At 33.9% G+C, this 17,831-nt stretch overlaps 1 protein-coding gene across 1 annotated transcript in view; it reads left to right on the top strand.

The window, feature by feature from the left end:
• Positions 1–1,267: 1,267 nt before the first annotated feature.
• The window catches only part of LOC121414315 (metabotropic glutamate receptor 3-like), a 46,994-nt gene continuing 30,430 nt past the window's right edge, over positions 1,268–17,831 (top strand). The window contains exons 1-3 of the mRNA XM_041607452.1: positions 1,268–1,876; positions 14,979–15,155; positions 16,208–16,409. Of these exons, the coding sequence (XP_041463386.1) occupies positions 1,301–1,876; positions 14,979–15,155; positions 16,208–16,409 (955 nt within the window). The 5' untranslated portion in view covers positions 1,268–1,300. The remainder of the gene's footprint in view (positions 1,877–14,978; positions 15,156–16,207; positions 16,410–17,831) is intronic.

The raw sequence follows: 17,831 nt of genomic DNA on the forward strand, positions 1-17,831 counted from the left end.
AGTTGGTCCTTATTGTCAAATCAGTAAAAAATGAAATATTGCATAAGTCAAGCAAAAAAAAAGAAGAAATAGTGAGTGAGGGACATCATCGACCCATTTTGCATGTCACTGAGCTGTGCATATAACTTTTTATTTAAATGGCGGAACTTTAAATTGTAACTTTCTTATTTCACATCCGATTTTGGTGAAATTTTCAGCTTAATGCCTGTTTGATTTTCCTCTACTAGTTGATTAAACTTATCATTTTTCTGGGGTGGACTTGACCTTTAACTACTTGGCGATAACTTTTATATTTTGCGTCAGATTTTAATACAAATTCAGTGTTGACTTTTAAAAATCTTTTTACCCAAATCAACCTTTTGTTGGGGTTGACTTGTCCTTAGTTTTAGACACCTGTCTAAACATACCTGATGAATTTGAATGAATGAAAAGTGAAATCTGTTTTGCCAGTTAATACTGCAAAACACCTCTATCATCAATTACGGTAATCTGTGGGTATGGTGCCGAGTAGGTGTAATAATGGTTTTAATAATAAAAGAAACAATAGATGGACTACAGAATTTGATATCTGTGTTATTTCACACGTTTGCTTGAAGCGCCAAAAAATAAGCTCCTTTCACCTTTGCAATCGATCTTTGTTTTCAACGGTTAGAAATCGGTAATGACATTCAATTTAACAAAATACTCATACATCATCTCGCTTGTAATTACCATTTGAGGTGATTGGTGTTTATGAACACAAAGTGATAAACGGCAGCTGGAGTCCGATTTGAAAAATCTATTTCGTTGACAGCTCGACTGTAAAGTGATATGGATGTTTTATTAGTTGAATATAATGATTTTTAGGCGTGTAGGTCTTCAGTGTCACACTCTAAAAAATGAAGTGCTAATTTAGCTCTTAAAGAGCGTGTATAGTGACTGCACTTCGGAGTGCTGATTTGTCTAGTTCAAATAGACAAATCAGCACTCCGAAGTGCAGTCACTATACACGCTCTTTAAGAGCTAAATTAGCACTTCATTTTTTAGAGTGCACTAGATTCGGACAGAGGTTCAAAGGATTCGTTGTTTATGCTTCTACGATCATTGTGATTCGGTTGCTATGTTTCATGCGGTTGATTTTTTTTAATGTGAGATTATTTATATCTAGGAGTTTTCACATTAGTGCCGCAATCTGTTAGCTTGCTTCGGTAATGATTCCATGTTAATCTCCTAGTTATTTTGAATATAAAACTTAATTTTTCTTGTTTTTTGCATTCTTTTCTTCACAGGTTCATCGTGGGTACGAAGCAGTTAACGGTCGATGACCATGTATCCTACTGTCTTACACTGCTCTATGATGTTCTTCTTCGTGGTCTTCCTCGTCCCCGTGCCGTCGTTCGCTGAGATACCCGACGTCGACATCACCTACAAACACTGGGGTGAAGTGAACCTCGGAGGGCTCTTCCCAGTGCACTTCTACGAGGAGAGTGTTCAGGACTGCGGAGAACTTCGGGGTCTCGATGCACTCAAACGTGTCGAGGCCATGGCCTACATGGTGCGACGTATCAACGACAATGAGACGCTACTTCCAAATATTACCCTCGGTTATGAGATCTATGACACGTGTTCTTACAACGCCATTGCCCTCAAACAATCACTGAAGATGATTCCAGCTCAACGACAGCCTTCACAGTGCCTTAGCAATGCAACGGATCAGTCTCTACCTATGATTGCTGGGGTGGTCGGAGCACAGCGCAGCGCGTCCAGTCTCCAAGCCGCTATATTGTTTGGTCTATACGCTATTCCACAGGTTAGCTATCTATCGACTAGTGATGAACTGAGCAATGACGACCGATACCCGTATTTCTTAAGGACAGTGCCACCAGATCGATTCCAGGTAGGAATAACACATGATCCTGCCTTTATTTATCCTGTTTCATCATCTTTCATTTCCATTCCTCGACTCCCATTTCATTATATCTTTTTCTTCTTATCCTTCCACATACGTTTCATCTTCTTCTTCATGCACCTCCTCTTCTTCTCTTTCCACCTCATCCTCTTTTTCTTCTAGTATTCCTCTTTCTTTTTCATCTCCCTTTTATTCGTTCTCTTTTACCATCTCTTCGTTGTCACCTTCGTTCTCTTCTGTATCATCTACTTCCTTTTCTGTTTCTACAACTGCTAATATCCACTTAATTCAGCTATTTTTCGCTTTTTCGATCAGCTCACATGATATATTTCCCCTTACTGACTCACAGATAACTTTATTCTGTGAGATCGTGACGTAGGCCTACATAATACATTTGATTTTCATTGAATCAACAGACTTTATGGGATAATGAAATAAAATCTAGCACTCATCAAACTCCATTGAGCGGTCAATTTGCATTACACATGTTAGTAATGCATACAATGCGAAAAATATTCTTTTTAATACGCACAAGTTAGGTTTTATCTGTATTTTTGGGGCAAAGTTTAGAAGGTATAAATGAAGAATCCGATGGGTGGTCTCTTTACATCCTGATTAATTTCATTTTTCTGACGTCATAAACCACCTCAACTTTCAATTACATTCCTCTTAAATACGACTTTTTCTATTGAGCGGAATAGACATTTTATGTTTGATTATATCAAATAAATATCAAATGCAAAATAAAATTAACATGCATGAATCATTAGGCATTTAAGACGTGTCCAGGGCAATTAAAAGTCATTTAGGTTATAAAAAGTCAAATGCGGAACATCTCATGTGTGAAATACAAAACAAGTTTGGTTTTGTTTTGTGCATTCTTTACCACCTTCTCCTCCTTTGGCAATTCCTATTTTCTTTCATCAAAAACCACACCCACTTCTCACATAGGCCTGTAAGTAATTATGACAGAATGTGACAGTTTATATAATAAACCTATCGAATTTGGTAACTTATTTAAGCTTGTGGCAAGTGAAATGCAAGTATAAAGGTTACAAGTTTATAAATACAAATACAATATAAAGGTTATAAATACATGACAAAATCACCTAAAGTACAGTTATGTTAATGATGGGTCAAACAAAGTCAGGGAATTTAACAAGACTTTTTTTATCAAACATATGACATACGCTTCATATCATACATCCCCATTTTCATATATGAATTAAAATTACACAGTGTCTTTGTATAGTTTTCTACAGAAACATAATAATCAAGGTCAGTAAATAATGCATTACACACAAGTTCCCGTGTTAAGATCGATCTTGTTGGAGCCAGCTAAGAAAATGAAGAGCGCCTTTGACAATCATGCTCTTTTGTTGACTTGTCGGTGGGGGGGGGGGGGGGGCTCTTGATCTTTGAAGCATCTTTATTCTTGCTAAATAATGTAAAAATGTGCTAAGTGATTTTAGAGAGGCTATTACATTAGTAAAGAAAGAGATAAAGTTTTAATTGATCAAGTCTACATATTCTGCATCGGACTCTATAGATAAAGAACTTATTCGAGCAGCAAGTTCAGAAAGGGAATCTTTCCCTTGCCACATTGACTCAATATGGCATTGTACCAAATCTTGATAGGGAATTATCTCTGCTCTGCAATGGTACCTTAACTTTAATGTCTATTACTGGTACAATGTCAGTTTCGTCAGAATTTATATGCCTCTACTGCCGTGACATCTTCAGAAGATAGCTGATAGTACTTAGAACAGGACATTAGGCATATCCGTACTTGTTCGTGACACAATAGTTCCTACCAAGGAATTACAAGAACTTGCTTGTCGATGCAAGTCAGTGTCACCCTGTTCTATATGGCTTAACAGTTGCTGGTCAGCCGTCGAATTATACATTTCATTGTTCATGCTGCAAGTATGAAGCAAAGTAACACAGAGACGTGGATTCGAGATTGTTTAGGAAGGGGAATTCGACGATCATCTGGTTGCAGTGGAATTGAAGAGAAGGTAGTTGTGAGAGTAATATAACAAGACATGGGGTAAAATCTTAAAATAGTATGGACCATTTCGAATCACATGAAATGATTTGAAACACAAAAATTATGTGTTACACGTTTTGTTTAAAGTTCTATTAAACCCCCAAGTTCATCTGACCTTTCATGAACGTAAATTGCACTGTTTGTCTGGTTTTCTTTCCTCTTTCCTTTCATTTCAAGCTCAAAGCTTAAAGTGGAGGTCTCTCACATTTCAAAATGTTTTATGTCGATATATGAATGTACATTTATTCTGCTATATGTTTTAATATAAAAAAAATATCAGCTATAATTATATTTCAATCAGAATGTTAGAATGCATGATGTATGTATGCATATGTTATTCATTACATAATTTGCCTATTGTTATGTGTCGCTGGTAAAAAATGACTACACTTGCATTTTTATACTTTTGCTATTGGAATTTGGAGATAAAATTAATCGAATCAAATCAAATCAAATTATAGATGATCGAAAGGCGACCTTTACTTGTGCTTTATTTTTTCTAGCCTTCAAACATTGTCAAATGTACATTCAATTTTCCATTAGGCTAGCTTTAATTTGATACCAAATGCATATATGATATGTTTATTCCATACAATAGTAATAATGAGGTTAACCTATGTGAAAAGGATGGCGTGGTTTATGACGTCAGAAAATGACGTTGCCAAAGGGTGCCAAATGCTTTCTTGTATTCCAAACATGAAATATTCCGCATTATAATTATATGTATATGTTGCATTACTTACATTTGTGACCAAATCTGACCTTAAATGACCTTTACAAATGCCCTAGACACGTTTTAAACGCCTAGTTTCACATGTGTGGATTTTATTTTGCATTTGATTTTAATAATTTGACATTATGTTTATTCCGCTCAATAGAAAAGCCATATTTAAGAGGAATGTATCTGAAAGGTTGATGGTTTATGACGTCAGTAAAATAAATTTCCTCAAGATGCCAATGTAGCACCCATCGTTAACCTTTGCCGGTAATTAATGCATATAATACCCAACTTGTGTGCAAATACATACTATGTTCAGCATTATAGGGTATTACATGTACTTACATAATTTTGTAACACGATTTGAACTTTTATGACAAATGACCTTTACTGGCTATAATTTGATACCAAACATGACATATTCATTTCGTAAAATATGAAAGACATATTTAAGAGGTAAAGTGACCTATCACGTCAATAAAAAATAGCTCAAGGTGGCACTCGTCGGATTCTTAAAGTAGATACCTTATACTACAAATTTCAGCCAAAAAATGCATACATACACAACTTGACGGTCATGTTGGCGCCTCGAATTCTACTTGACTACATGCAAAGAATCTTTATTTATATGAATTGTGATTGTAAACTTATTGATTTGAAAGAGGAAGAAAATAAAATATTATTCAAAACAAAAAAATAAATGCTTTCTAGCTTAGCGCTCAGTATTTAGATAGACGTGAGATAATGTATGGCCCGCTGGTAAAGCAGTTTTATAACTGAAGTGGCTAACTAAGTTGATAAAATGTAATGATTATTATCAATTATAAGCATTATATTATTTCTTAAAAAATCTCTAATCGAGCAATCATTTAGCTTTCCACTAACCATGCTAACGTTGTCTGGTGATTCTTTAGTGAATAAAATGTCACAATGATGATGATGATTGTTCACGAGAGCAGCTATACTGTACAACGCTATATGTGCAAGACTTTGATAATGTCGATTGGCTCTACATGGTGAGGGTTTTATTGAACAGTACCCACACTCTTTATGTATTTAACAATTTCTTGACCATATTTGCTCGAATAAAATTAGTTTCAGTTAGAAAGTAATGTGTCATTTTAAGTAGTTCATATGAGTTTATTTTGTAATTTTAATTTGATAGCTGACCCTAAGCACCTTTTCACCTTTTGTCCTAGTGTTAAGGTTTTTATTTAGAAGCTGCAAGTTTTTAAAGAGATTTAGCCCTCTCCCCTTGATTTATTTTTCAAATTATCTTTTTTAATTCATAATGCGCTATACAAGAACGGTTTATTATTATTAATTATTCAACAATTTGACTGCAAATAAAAAATCCATCTTATTTAAAGTCAGACCGCATTGGGTCGTGTAATGTTAAACGGTTTAGAAACAGTATAATACCATCACACACGACAATATACTCTAGAAAATAATAATTGCTGCTCCTGCTCAATTGACATTCTGGTTCTGACAATAAATTATTACTCCATCACTCAAAAAGCTTGCATATACAAAACTGGGATGATATATTGTCACAGAGCACATTCAAAGCATGAAGGCGCATTAATAGAAAAGCTCTGCAACATTATATATCGCCTCAATGCGATTTTGTAGTCAAAATTATTAGGTTGATGTATTTGCCTTTTGTGCTAATAATACAAGGTCTGATATCCAAACCATAATTTTCTTTTAAAAAGTTATAATTGTATCATGGGAATAGAAGAAACCAAATTACACCTGCTCTTTTCATGTGTATAATTGCATGAAATAGTGTACATCCATTATAATGATTTCTGTTCGCTCTCCTGCTCTTACTGTTAAAAAGAAGATTTTACAGAGAAAAAAATATAGCAGAATCACTCTGTCCATTCTTTCAACAGAAATTTCTCTCGGTTTAGCAGAGCATGTCTTTAGAAAAAAAGGGGGGGGGGTTATTACAAGAAATTTGTTAGATTTGTTACCCCAAATAACAATGTTCTGTAATTTTACACATGCAGTGCATAATGATTACTATACAAGTGATCTTTGTAGGAGCCTTTGTCTACCCCTAACAGTGTATTACCCCACCCCACTTTCTAACGCTTGTCACATGTGTCTCTGTTATGTTATAAAATTGAAGCTCAGACAAAATCGCGTCCGAAATTATTAAAAAGTGAATATATGAAGTGACCGTACCCACTATCTTAATTTCATCCCACACACATGATATTTTATACCTTCAAATATATTTCCTGCCTTTATCTGTATTTCATAAATGTTGACTTATTTTAGTTTGTATCGTGGGCCTGGTTAAAAGTTACATTACTTTGCATTTATGCATCAAAGCTTTAGGAACAAAATCATTTTGTTTTTATTTTCTAATTGAAAAGAAGCCTACTAGTATAAGAGGTCTCGTTTTTAAAAGAATTATGGATAAGACTGACCTCAATTACAAAAAATAAAGAAGATATCAAATCAAAGCTCCTTATTTCTTCTTTAATCATTTCTGCCCATTTTTTAGAATAGAATTTTTGATAACAAAACTTACTTTCTAAGAAACTTTGGATTTTTTTAATGAATCATGATCTATTTTTATGAATTTTCAATCGTCAATCCCTGGCTCCCTGATTAATGATTGAAAAGTAGAGCCATTTCGGAACTCATTATTATTTTTTTTTACAAAGATAGATATAGAGAGGTAAACAATCGACCTTTGTTAGTATGAAGGAAATTGAAATGTAAAAGATGGAAATCTGGACTGTATTGGACTAATATCGTTTAATAGTAAAGAAGTAAATGTATTAAAAGTATTATTCATATAAAGGGTGAACCTAATTGGAGAGTAACGGAAAGAAATAAAGAAAATCAAAGAAAATAAGGAAAACAAAATGATCATAATAATAATAGCAGGGCACGCTGGGAGAACAGTTTTCGAAACTGAAGTGGCTACCCTGGGTAAATATAGTGGCTGAAGTGGCTACCCTGGGTAAATATTATTAATATCATCATGATGAAAAGTAAGATTAAAAGACAAAAGAAAAGAAAGAAGAAGAATCGGGAAGAAGTTCAACAGCAGAATCGAATTGACAATGAAGAAAATGCATTGCAATCTCATGGATGATAGATTAGGAGACAATAAGCACTCTTAATGTTGGGCAACATACTGTCCACACAACAATTGGTTAAAAATATTATCCAACTCTAGGTATTTTTCAACCAATACTGTGTAGTCTTCATCCACAGCACACATTATTGGTTTTAAACTACCCAGAATTGGTACATAATTAAAATATATCGGCAATATGTCTTGAAGTCAGATTGAAAAAGAAAAGAGCGATCATGATAGTGAGAAGATAGATCAATAGAGAAGAGAGGGGAAGAGAAGGGGCTCTTAGAACGTCCAGATATAGGATGTGAAAACCTAAGCCTGGGGAATCCGAGGAATTATTTGGTAATTCGTGGGATCTACCTGTAGAATTACATTTCAACAAAGATATTATTTCCTGCTTCCCACAAATCATATCTCCGCGATTGTATTTAAAGGTTAAGTCCACCTCAGAAAAATGTTGATTTGAATCAATAGAGAAAAATCAGACAAGCATACTGCTGAAAATTTCATCAAAATCGGATGTGAAATAAGAAAGTTATGATATTTTAAAGTTTCGCTTATTTTTTACAAAATAGTTAAATGCACAATTTATTCACAGGCAAATGAGAGAATCGATAATGTCCCACACTCACCATTTTTTTTTGCTTTTTATTGTTTGAATTATACAATATTTCATTTTTTACAGATTTGACAATAAGGGCCAACTTGACTGAACCATATGGTATTAAACAATGCTAATTCCACATGTTCAGGGAGGAATTAATTGTTGTGTCACTTGACAATGAGGAGAAAATTAGAATATTTCATATTTCATATAATAAAATACAAAAGAAATAGCGAGTGGATGACGTCATTAGTCTCCTCATTTGCATATCGACCAGGATGTGCATATAACTGTTATGTGAAATTAAGCGAAACTTTAAAATGTCATAACTTTCTTATTTTACATCCGACTTTGATGAAATTTTCAGTGTTATGCTCGTTGGATTTTTCTTGTTCTATTCAAATCAAGTTTTTGTCGGGGATGGACTTTAAATGAAATCATTCATTTTAATTCAGTAAATGAATGGCAACATTTTGAGTTCATAATCGCTGGTGTAGGAGGCTAACCAAAAATTTACGGGTGCAGTTTTGGAATAGTGAAATGCTCAGGATGTAGGGTCTATAGGCTATATGGAAATAATTGTCACTGTTATGTAATTTCTTGAAGGTAAAATGGAAGGAGTGACAACGAATTTTAAAGAAGTACAAAAGTATACACAGGTGCATTGTAGCCTTTGGTGGTGACCTGTGATGCCGCCAGTGTCATTGGACAACTGAAAAGTGATTTGTGTTAAAATAGATAATTGAGAATATTTCCAATTTTATTTGATCACAAAATGTGGATAATAAACACATGACGAGATATTTCCTCAAAGACTTGAAAATTAGGCAAAATATTGCATGGTATAAAAGTTTCAAATTGTGTGAAAAAAAATCAACATTACACAAAATAGTCTCAGGGAATGTACAGTACCTATTTGTGATGATAATGGACCCCATGGAAGATCAGTATTGTCATGTTGGAAAAACTGAATAAGGGCTATCCATCTGTTTTTTTTTATACGGAAACTAAATACTATACTACGTCACAGTTGCGGCCATGCGCGGCCAGTCGAGAACTTTTAAATCATATTTCAATAAATATTGCAAAATTTAAGTTTGCTTCACCCCGTAAAAGTTAGCACTGTATCTGCTTACAATATCCGCCCAGACGCAGCGAAAAGGAATTATCATTACAAGAGCATATTTCTTATTGTATCTATATTAAGCTAAGCAGCAATATTTTTATCTACAATCTGTTAGACAAATCCAGTGAAGAACATGTCTAACATATTATTTTATCCTTGCTAAATCAAAGTGACATCTCCATCTCTTAAAACTCATTGGTAATTGTTAATTACGTTATATATATTTTGTCGGTCTTGATTTCGTTTCGAGGGTGTGATTGTATATTATTTGTTTGAGATATATGTTTGATATAAACACGACATGAGGCAGACGGACGATCCAGATAAAATCGACCTGCGCATACTCAGCCAGATAAAATCGACCTGCGCATACTCAGTCCTAACATCCAGCAGTGAGCATGCGCATAGGGATTTTCATCAGAATCACCGTCATTTTTTTCCATCTGTGAATGGTATATTCGGAAGATTCTTGTTTACAGCTGTCCAGCACGTTTTAGAAATGATTACGATAAGTAAAAGTTTCCCTTCGAGGATAACAATCCCATTACACATTTTCCCTTGAGGATACCATGAAGTAATCGAAGCCCACCTTCTCGTTTTATAACTTTCATTCGCTTCACAATTCCTATTGGCTCCATGCTCGAAGTGTGGGGGTGGAGGGGGGGGGGGGGGCGTATTGGCAAAAAATATGAACATCTACTGTGCTTAATGTAATTCTTATTTTGTACAAATTAAATATGATAGAATTGAAGTGCAATCAATAAAAACACTAGGTCATAAACAGATAGCACGTTCGCATCACAAAGTGTACAGAAATGTGAAGCTCCCTCTCTCCCACATGTCACTCATTGTATATGCTATGGAACTATCAGAACAGAGAATTACCTACATTCGTTTAATTGCGATTATCTCTTACATTAAAACGAGAATGTCTGAGAGCGTACGCTGTTAGAAAATTATCCTTAAAATAAAAGAAGTTCCTGCAGCAGAGTCTCGAGAACACCTGTAATCTTACCAGATTGCGTAATCTATCATATAAAATTACAGGAAATTGGTATTTGGTGTATGGAACCTTACAGAATTCCCTAAATAAAACCCCCTTTTCCCCTTTTTAAACAGACCCGTTCTGTTAAATTGCAGAAAGATCCTGTTTTATGAATTTACAGAATGATTCTGTGATTGCTTTTTACAAAATCCTCTCCTTTTCTCCTGTAAAATCAGGTTTTTTTTAACGTTGTGTGACATAAATTATTGTAAGCAGCGGATACGCACTTTAAGCATTATTTATCATCAAAACATTCTTCGGAAAAAAGGCAAACTGGAAAAGACACTGCCTTGAGCGCAAATGCGGTCTAATTTATTTGCACACTTCTCGACATTCTTCATTTTTTTACTCTGTTAATGAAAATAGATTCTTCTTTTATTTCGACTAGTCTGTTCGAATTGTTAATTGGATTTAGGACCTGGAGAAAGTTGAAATTACAAACATGGCTTCTAGCTTTTTGACCTTTAAAGAAAATGTGTTTTAGGAGGCTAGGCCACTGGGATGTTTCAAAAAGTTCTAATGTATCCAGGTTAATTTGATAAATATTCTGATACACCATGGGTAGTTTGATTCAATTGAAAATTTGAATGAGCTATAAAGCGTAGAGTAGAGATACACGCTGATCTAGAGAGCTATTTAGGTCACGCATGTTTAGTAGGAACGTTCACCTGACAAAAAAGTTTATTATAAAAATAGCAGAAAAAATATACCGCCGGGTAAAGGTTAAAGGAAAATCCATCAAAAAAAAAATCATTAGAATTGAATGATTTGATTCGTGACGTCATATGCTGCAGCTTCCCATGTATCGTGAATAAAAAAAAATCAATAAAATGTCATTTTCTCTAAAACATGAAATTCGGTTGCATTGCACTTTCAGTATATCAACAAACAAATTAGTTCACACCCGCTCCTGAAAGATAAACATTATACTTCAAGAACAATTAGAAAATTTAAATTTATCCATCTTATACTGCATAACATATCGGCCCAGCTTAGTATACTAGTGTATACAATAATGAAATAAATGAAAATAATAATTATACTTGCTTATATAGCGCTTAATACTTACTTTGTCAGAAGTCTCTAAGCGCTCTACAGTATATGCAGCATAATTACCCTGGCTTTAGCAGTGCAGCTGTTACACGCGCTGCGTTTCAAGGAATAAATTCCTGCCAGGTACCCATTTACCTCACCTGGGTTGAGTGCAGCACATTGTGGATCAATTTCTTGCTGAAGGAAATTGCGCCATGGTTGGGATTCGAACCCACGACCCTCTGTTTCAGAGTCCGGAGACTAATCCACTGGGCCACAACGCTCCATAATGTAATGTCATTTCTTACTTTCTTACCTTCTTACTCCTTAATGGAGTTTACTTCAAACCTTTACCATTTTTTTCATTTATTTTTTTGTGTATTTTTCAGCAAAGTTATCGTTAGGGTGCAACTTCCAATTTTAATAAGATTAAGGTCTGAGTAAAGTTATAAAGTGTCTGCAGCACAAACCACTATAAATATAGATAATCTATCTTCGATTATAAAGAGATCTGACATTTGATTCAAAGAGCACAGGTACGCAAAGTATCTCACAAACCAACAAAGAAACGAAGCGAAAACAACAAACAAATATGTCAAAAAATAACAAACATACAAACTAGTCGATTTGTATATCGAGCTCATTTAAGACATTCATTATCCATATTGATATACACAACGATTAAAAAAATCTGAAATACACTACCACTTTGTTAATACTGAAATACACATCCATTTTTTATACTTATTAACACATCCATTTCTTTAAATACTCAGATAAAGAATTTGAATTTTCCTCTGGTTGTGGTACAGTACTAAAAGTAAACCGTCTACAAAGTGACTGATGTAAATAATAATGATAGATTCGTTTGGTGTGTTATCATTAGCATGATGACTGTAATACAGTCGAGACAGGTCTCTCTCACCTAATTTGTTTATCATGTTTATCATTTACCTTGATGACATGATTACCATTTCTTTCTACTCAATGAATTCAAGAAATTGTTTACTCGTTTTTTTTTTATAGATCTTATCAGTTGAATATTGGCCATACGCAGCGGGATCCCCCCCCCCCCCGATACGAAATTCTGAAAACTTACATTTCTAACTAAAAACTCTCACAAAATTCACCAAAATGTGCACGAAATCCTTCAATTTCAATTTAGAGAAGGCAAGCGCACCCCCTTGACAAGCTCGGTGGCTTCGCTCGCTCACTTTTTCTAGTTTCATTGAAATTGTCCATGCATTTTGCCCGAAGAAAAAAAATCTTCGTATGGCCATGAGTGGGAATCGCTTGTTAAAACTTAGTTTCAAATAAAACAAATGACACTTAATTCGCTTACAGTTCAAACTGTCATGAACTTCATTTCGTTTATTCTTAAAGGACAAGTCCACCCCAACAAAAATTCGATTTGAATAAAAAGAGAAAAATCCAACAAGTATTATCCTGAAAATTTCATGGAAATCGGTTATAAAATAAGAAAGTTATGACATTTTAAAGTTTCGCTTAATTTCACAAAACAATTATGCACATCCTATTTGGTATACAATTAATGAGGAGACTGGTGACGTCATCCACTCACAATTTATTTTGTTTTTTATTATATGAAATATTCGAATTTTCTCCTCATTGCCAAGTGAAACAATGATTAATTCCTCCCTTAGTGTAAGGAATTAGCACTGTTTACCACTAAAAGGTTTAGTCAAGTTGGTCCTTATTGTCAAATATGTAAACAATGAAGTATTGTATAATTCAAACAATGAAAAACAAAATAAATAGTGAGTGAAGGACATCATCGACTGTTTTGTGAAAAATAAGCAAAACTTTAAAATGTCATAACTTTCTTATTTTACGTCCGATTTTTATGAAATTTTCAGCATTATGCTAGTTTGATTTTTCTCTATTTATTCAAATCAACACTTTTCTGGGGTGGACTTGAGGCGTTTTTTAGGTGATTTGCAATGCATGCATTTATCCTGGATGGATTGTTGAGCGTGGAGCATACATCCTCACCTATCTTCATTTATTTATCTCATTTTCTGCAGCTTTCATTCATCTGAATTTGTTCTAACGTATAACAATAAATGGCGATTACAAGATAAGATAATTGCACAATGCTTTTAAACAGTGTCTAAGTATGTTGTAAAGCACATATTAATAAAGAAAGAAAACATATTTTATTTAGACCCATTAACATTTTTTTTGCATATTGTGATCAAAATGGACACCAATCTTTTGAAAATTATGTCAATGGGGGAAAAAACGATTAAAAATGGAGATAAATCCTGAATCATTATCATGAAAAACCTTGAACATTATATCCATTTGTAAGAGCATTGTTGTGATGAAGACCTTCAAATATGAAACATAATCGTCCATTAAAAAAACGATCCTTATTGGCGTATATAATATAATATTTACCGGAATATCAGTCAAGGACACTTACCAGTAAAGTGCAGCACCCTATCATAGTGTATTTTCAGACATCTGATTATTTCTTTTATATTATTACATCCGTAGTACTTACATAAATTATATAAGATTTTCATTACGGGAATTGAATGGATTGCGATTTGTATTGTAATTTCCTGATTATATCAATTCAAATTAAGATATCGGCACATTCATGTTAATCATCTATTTTTTTCTTCTGCTGTCACTATAACTATGATCACTACTAAATACTACTTCTACTTCTACTACTACTACTACTACTACTACTACTACTACTACTACTACTACTACTACTACTACTACTACTACTACTACTACTACTACTACTACTACTACTACTACTACTACTATTACTACTACTATACTACTACTACTACTACTACTACTACTACTACTACTACTACTACTACTACTACTACTACTACTACTACTACTACTACTACTACTACTACTACTACTACTACTACTACTACTACTACTACTACTACTACTACTACTACTACTACTAACTACTACTACCACTTCTACTACTACTACTCCCACTACTACTACTACTGTTGCTACTACAACTGCTACTTATAATCCGACTACTACTACTACTTCTACTTCAACTAATACTAATACTACTACTACTACTACTACTACTACTTCTTCTTCTTCTACTTGTGCTACTACTTGTACTTTAACTACTACTTCTACTTCAACTACTACTACAATTACTAATATACTACTACTTCAACTAATACAACTACAACAACAACAACTACTTCTACTACTGATAATATTACTGTTATTACTACTATACTACTATGCTACTACTACTACTACAACCACTACTACGCTCTACTAGTTCTCTACTCCGTCATCATCCTTTTCTAAATCATCTGTTTCTTAACTTTCCTTCTTCTTTCCAGTCGTTCTAACCCCTCTTTTTTTTTCTTACTAACACCAGGTGAAAGCGATGGTGGATATCCTGCTCAAGTACAAATGGAAGTACGTCTCATTCATCAACTCAGATGACACATATGGGAAGAGTGCGCAGACCGAGTTCCGGTCACGTGCTGCCGATAACGATATCTGCTTAGCGGTAGCTAGAACGATACCAGCCTCAACTGAAACGTATGATGAGGTAATTATTCAATCATTTTACATCATAATCGCATATTTCCGTGTAGTCAAAATCAAATTACAATGACGTCAGCTGGGAGTCACATTCAAAGTCAATAAAAGTGTGGAATATTTGAGAGGCTCTGACAAAACTTTGCTGAATAAAAATTTGAATCAAAATGCTTTGTTAACTGACATTTTCACATTTTTAAAACCTGTGGTTTCATTAATTTTATTCTTGCGTTTCTTGCACTACATTATCATAATCACTGCATGATAAATTTATTATTATCATATAATAAACATTTCTAAAATGGGACATTGCCTCTTGATTCTTGCACCGTCTTGAATCTATTGACAATAAATGCAATTGTCTATCTGTTTGGGAATTATCAACAACTTTTATTACTCTTTTTACAAAAACCATTCAGACTTGAAGGCTAGTTATTATACCCAAAGTGTGATAAGGATACGAGAATTAAAAAAAATGTTTAGCTTCAAATCCAGGAAAATGTAAGTTCATGAAGAAAGGTGTTCTAAAGTAGATTTACCGGTATAGATTATAAAAGAAAATAGTTTGAAAAAACAGTTAGATTGGGCCTTGGATATATCGATTCATTTATTTATTGATTTTTTAATATTTATTATTCATTGATTTGTATATTTATTTGTTTATGTATTTGATAATTCATACAGTCTTATTATTTGCTTAATGTGTGTAGTCCTTATAATAAAGCGTCGATGTATAATTATGTATAAGTAAATGAAAAGATGTTCATATTTTAGTACTAAAACTTCTAAAAAGAGATAACGTGTGCAGAACACAGGCCCACTGAGAGTTGAAAAAATGCATTTTAACTTTGAGCTCTTGCTGCAATGCTCCGTGGGGGAGAGGAGAAAGTTGTGTGTATGAAATTCATTATCCGATTAATGGGGAAAACGGGTTAAGACGGGTTAAGACGCTGATTATAAGCATATTATGTGAATTATATATTCTCTTTATTTTTCCTGATCACGTAATAATTTTCCTATTACCCCCCTCCCTCTCCTCCTCCTGTCCCCACCCCACCCTAGTTGATCAGTGACTTATTGGATACCCAGAGTACCTCGGCCCATTCTACTGTGGTCATTCTCTTCGTCCAACTCGAGACCGCCCGGAATATCTTCACAGCTGCAGCTAAGGCTGGAGCCTATCGTCGTTTTATCTGGATTGGTAGCGATGGTTGGGGTAACTACGGTCTTGAACCTGTTCTCAACAATGAGGAAGTCGCTTTAGGTGAGCCATGAATACCGTCTTCTTTCTGGGATCCCTATTGTATAAGAGCTGAGGTGTAAAAAAGTTGACCTAAAATGACCTAATATGGAAACAAATCAATGCATATCGACAAAAAAGAGAGTTGTGCCGATGGAGAGATATGGGAGGGGGTGAGAGCGATGATTCAATTTTCCATAATACTTTATGTACAACTATTTTTTTGGTAAAAGTATATCTCATAGATTGTCATGATTGTATAATGACTAAGATGGAAACAATCATACACAAGATGAAAAAAAAAAATCGAAGAAACCGAAAGAGAGGGAACGAAGTGACCAAACTCGTCATGGGGGCGCTTTTGTATAAATTTTGTATGCTAGTTGTTCGCATATTTTAATGGTTAATGTAATTTATGTTGTTGTTGCTCTTTTCTATTTGTAGGATTTCAATAGGTTACTAGTATACCCCTGTGTTGAGTGCGTGATGTAATGGAATATTTACATGCGTCTTATTAGTTTAATTATCAGTTTAAGCTCATGTAAAGTATATACTGGGTCGTCAATTTCTCCCAAGTAATACCACCTTTTTCCTTCTCTTCTAGTTCTTTCTTAAGTGCATTGCGGGAATTTCCTCTTAATGCCCAATGTTTTATACTCTTAAGTGTTTAATTTCTTGTGATTCTTCTGATAAGTAATTGATGTTCACTTCATATTGAAGTTATAAATCATTTTTATAATTATATTGCTCTCCGCTCATGTTCAGTGATCATTGATGGCTTTCATTATACTGTGCACTATTCAATTTCAATAGTCTAGAGTAAACTTAAGCTCAAAGAGAGTGTGTAGGCCTGAAAAGGTAAACTTAGTATTTTCATAAATAGTTTTAAAATATGATTTCAGTGTCTAAAATGGTATAAATAGGCCTACAAGAATGATAGCTTAGATTTTGGTAACTTTCGCTGCATACACCATGTTTGACCCCTTCAATTTTTTTTTGAAATAGTATTTATTAAAATATTCAGTTGAAAATCATACATACAATAGTATATTAACAAATCACTTTTCACAAAGTCAAATAAATAATTATTCATAATACACAAAAAATACAGAATATAACATTCGAGTAATCAAGAACAAAGTAAATACTTAAGTCTGTAGAAAGAAGAAAAAAATATAACAAAATAATTTATAGCGACGCAATTGAACTGAATGAGTAAACGAATTTCCTGTGCTCATTACGATACTGTATCATGTATATTTGATGATGTATATATTGGGATAATGGCTTACTTTGCTGAGCCAGGCAACACAATGTAAAAGCTAAAATACAAGTTTTTTTAACAATCCCGGTGGGTGTTTCATAAAAGTGTTAAGTTAAGAGCAACTTTTAGAACGACTAGTGAACTTTTCATAATCACCAACGAACATTTAATGGTGAATATCA

The sequence above is a fragment of the Lytechinus variegatus genome, chromosome 4 (genome assembly GCF_018143015.1).
Source record: "Lytechinus variegatus isolate NC3 chromosome 4, Lvar_3.0, whole genome shotgun sequence".
NCBI classification, from domain to species: Eukaryota; Metazoa; Echinodermata; class Echinoidea; order Temnopleuroida; family Toxopneustidae; genus Lytechinus; species Lytechinus variegatus.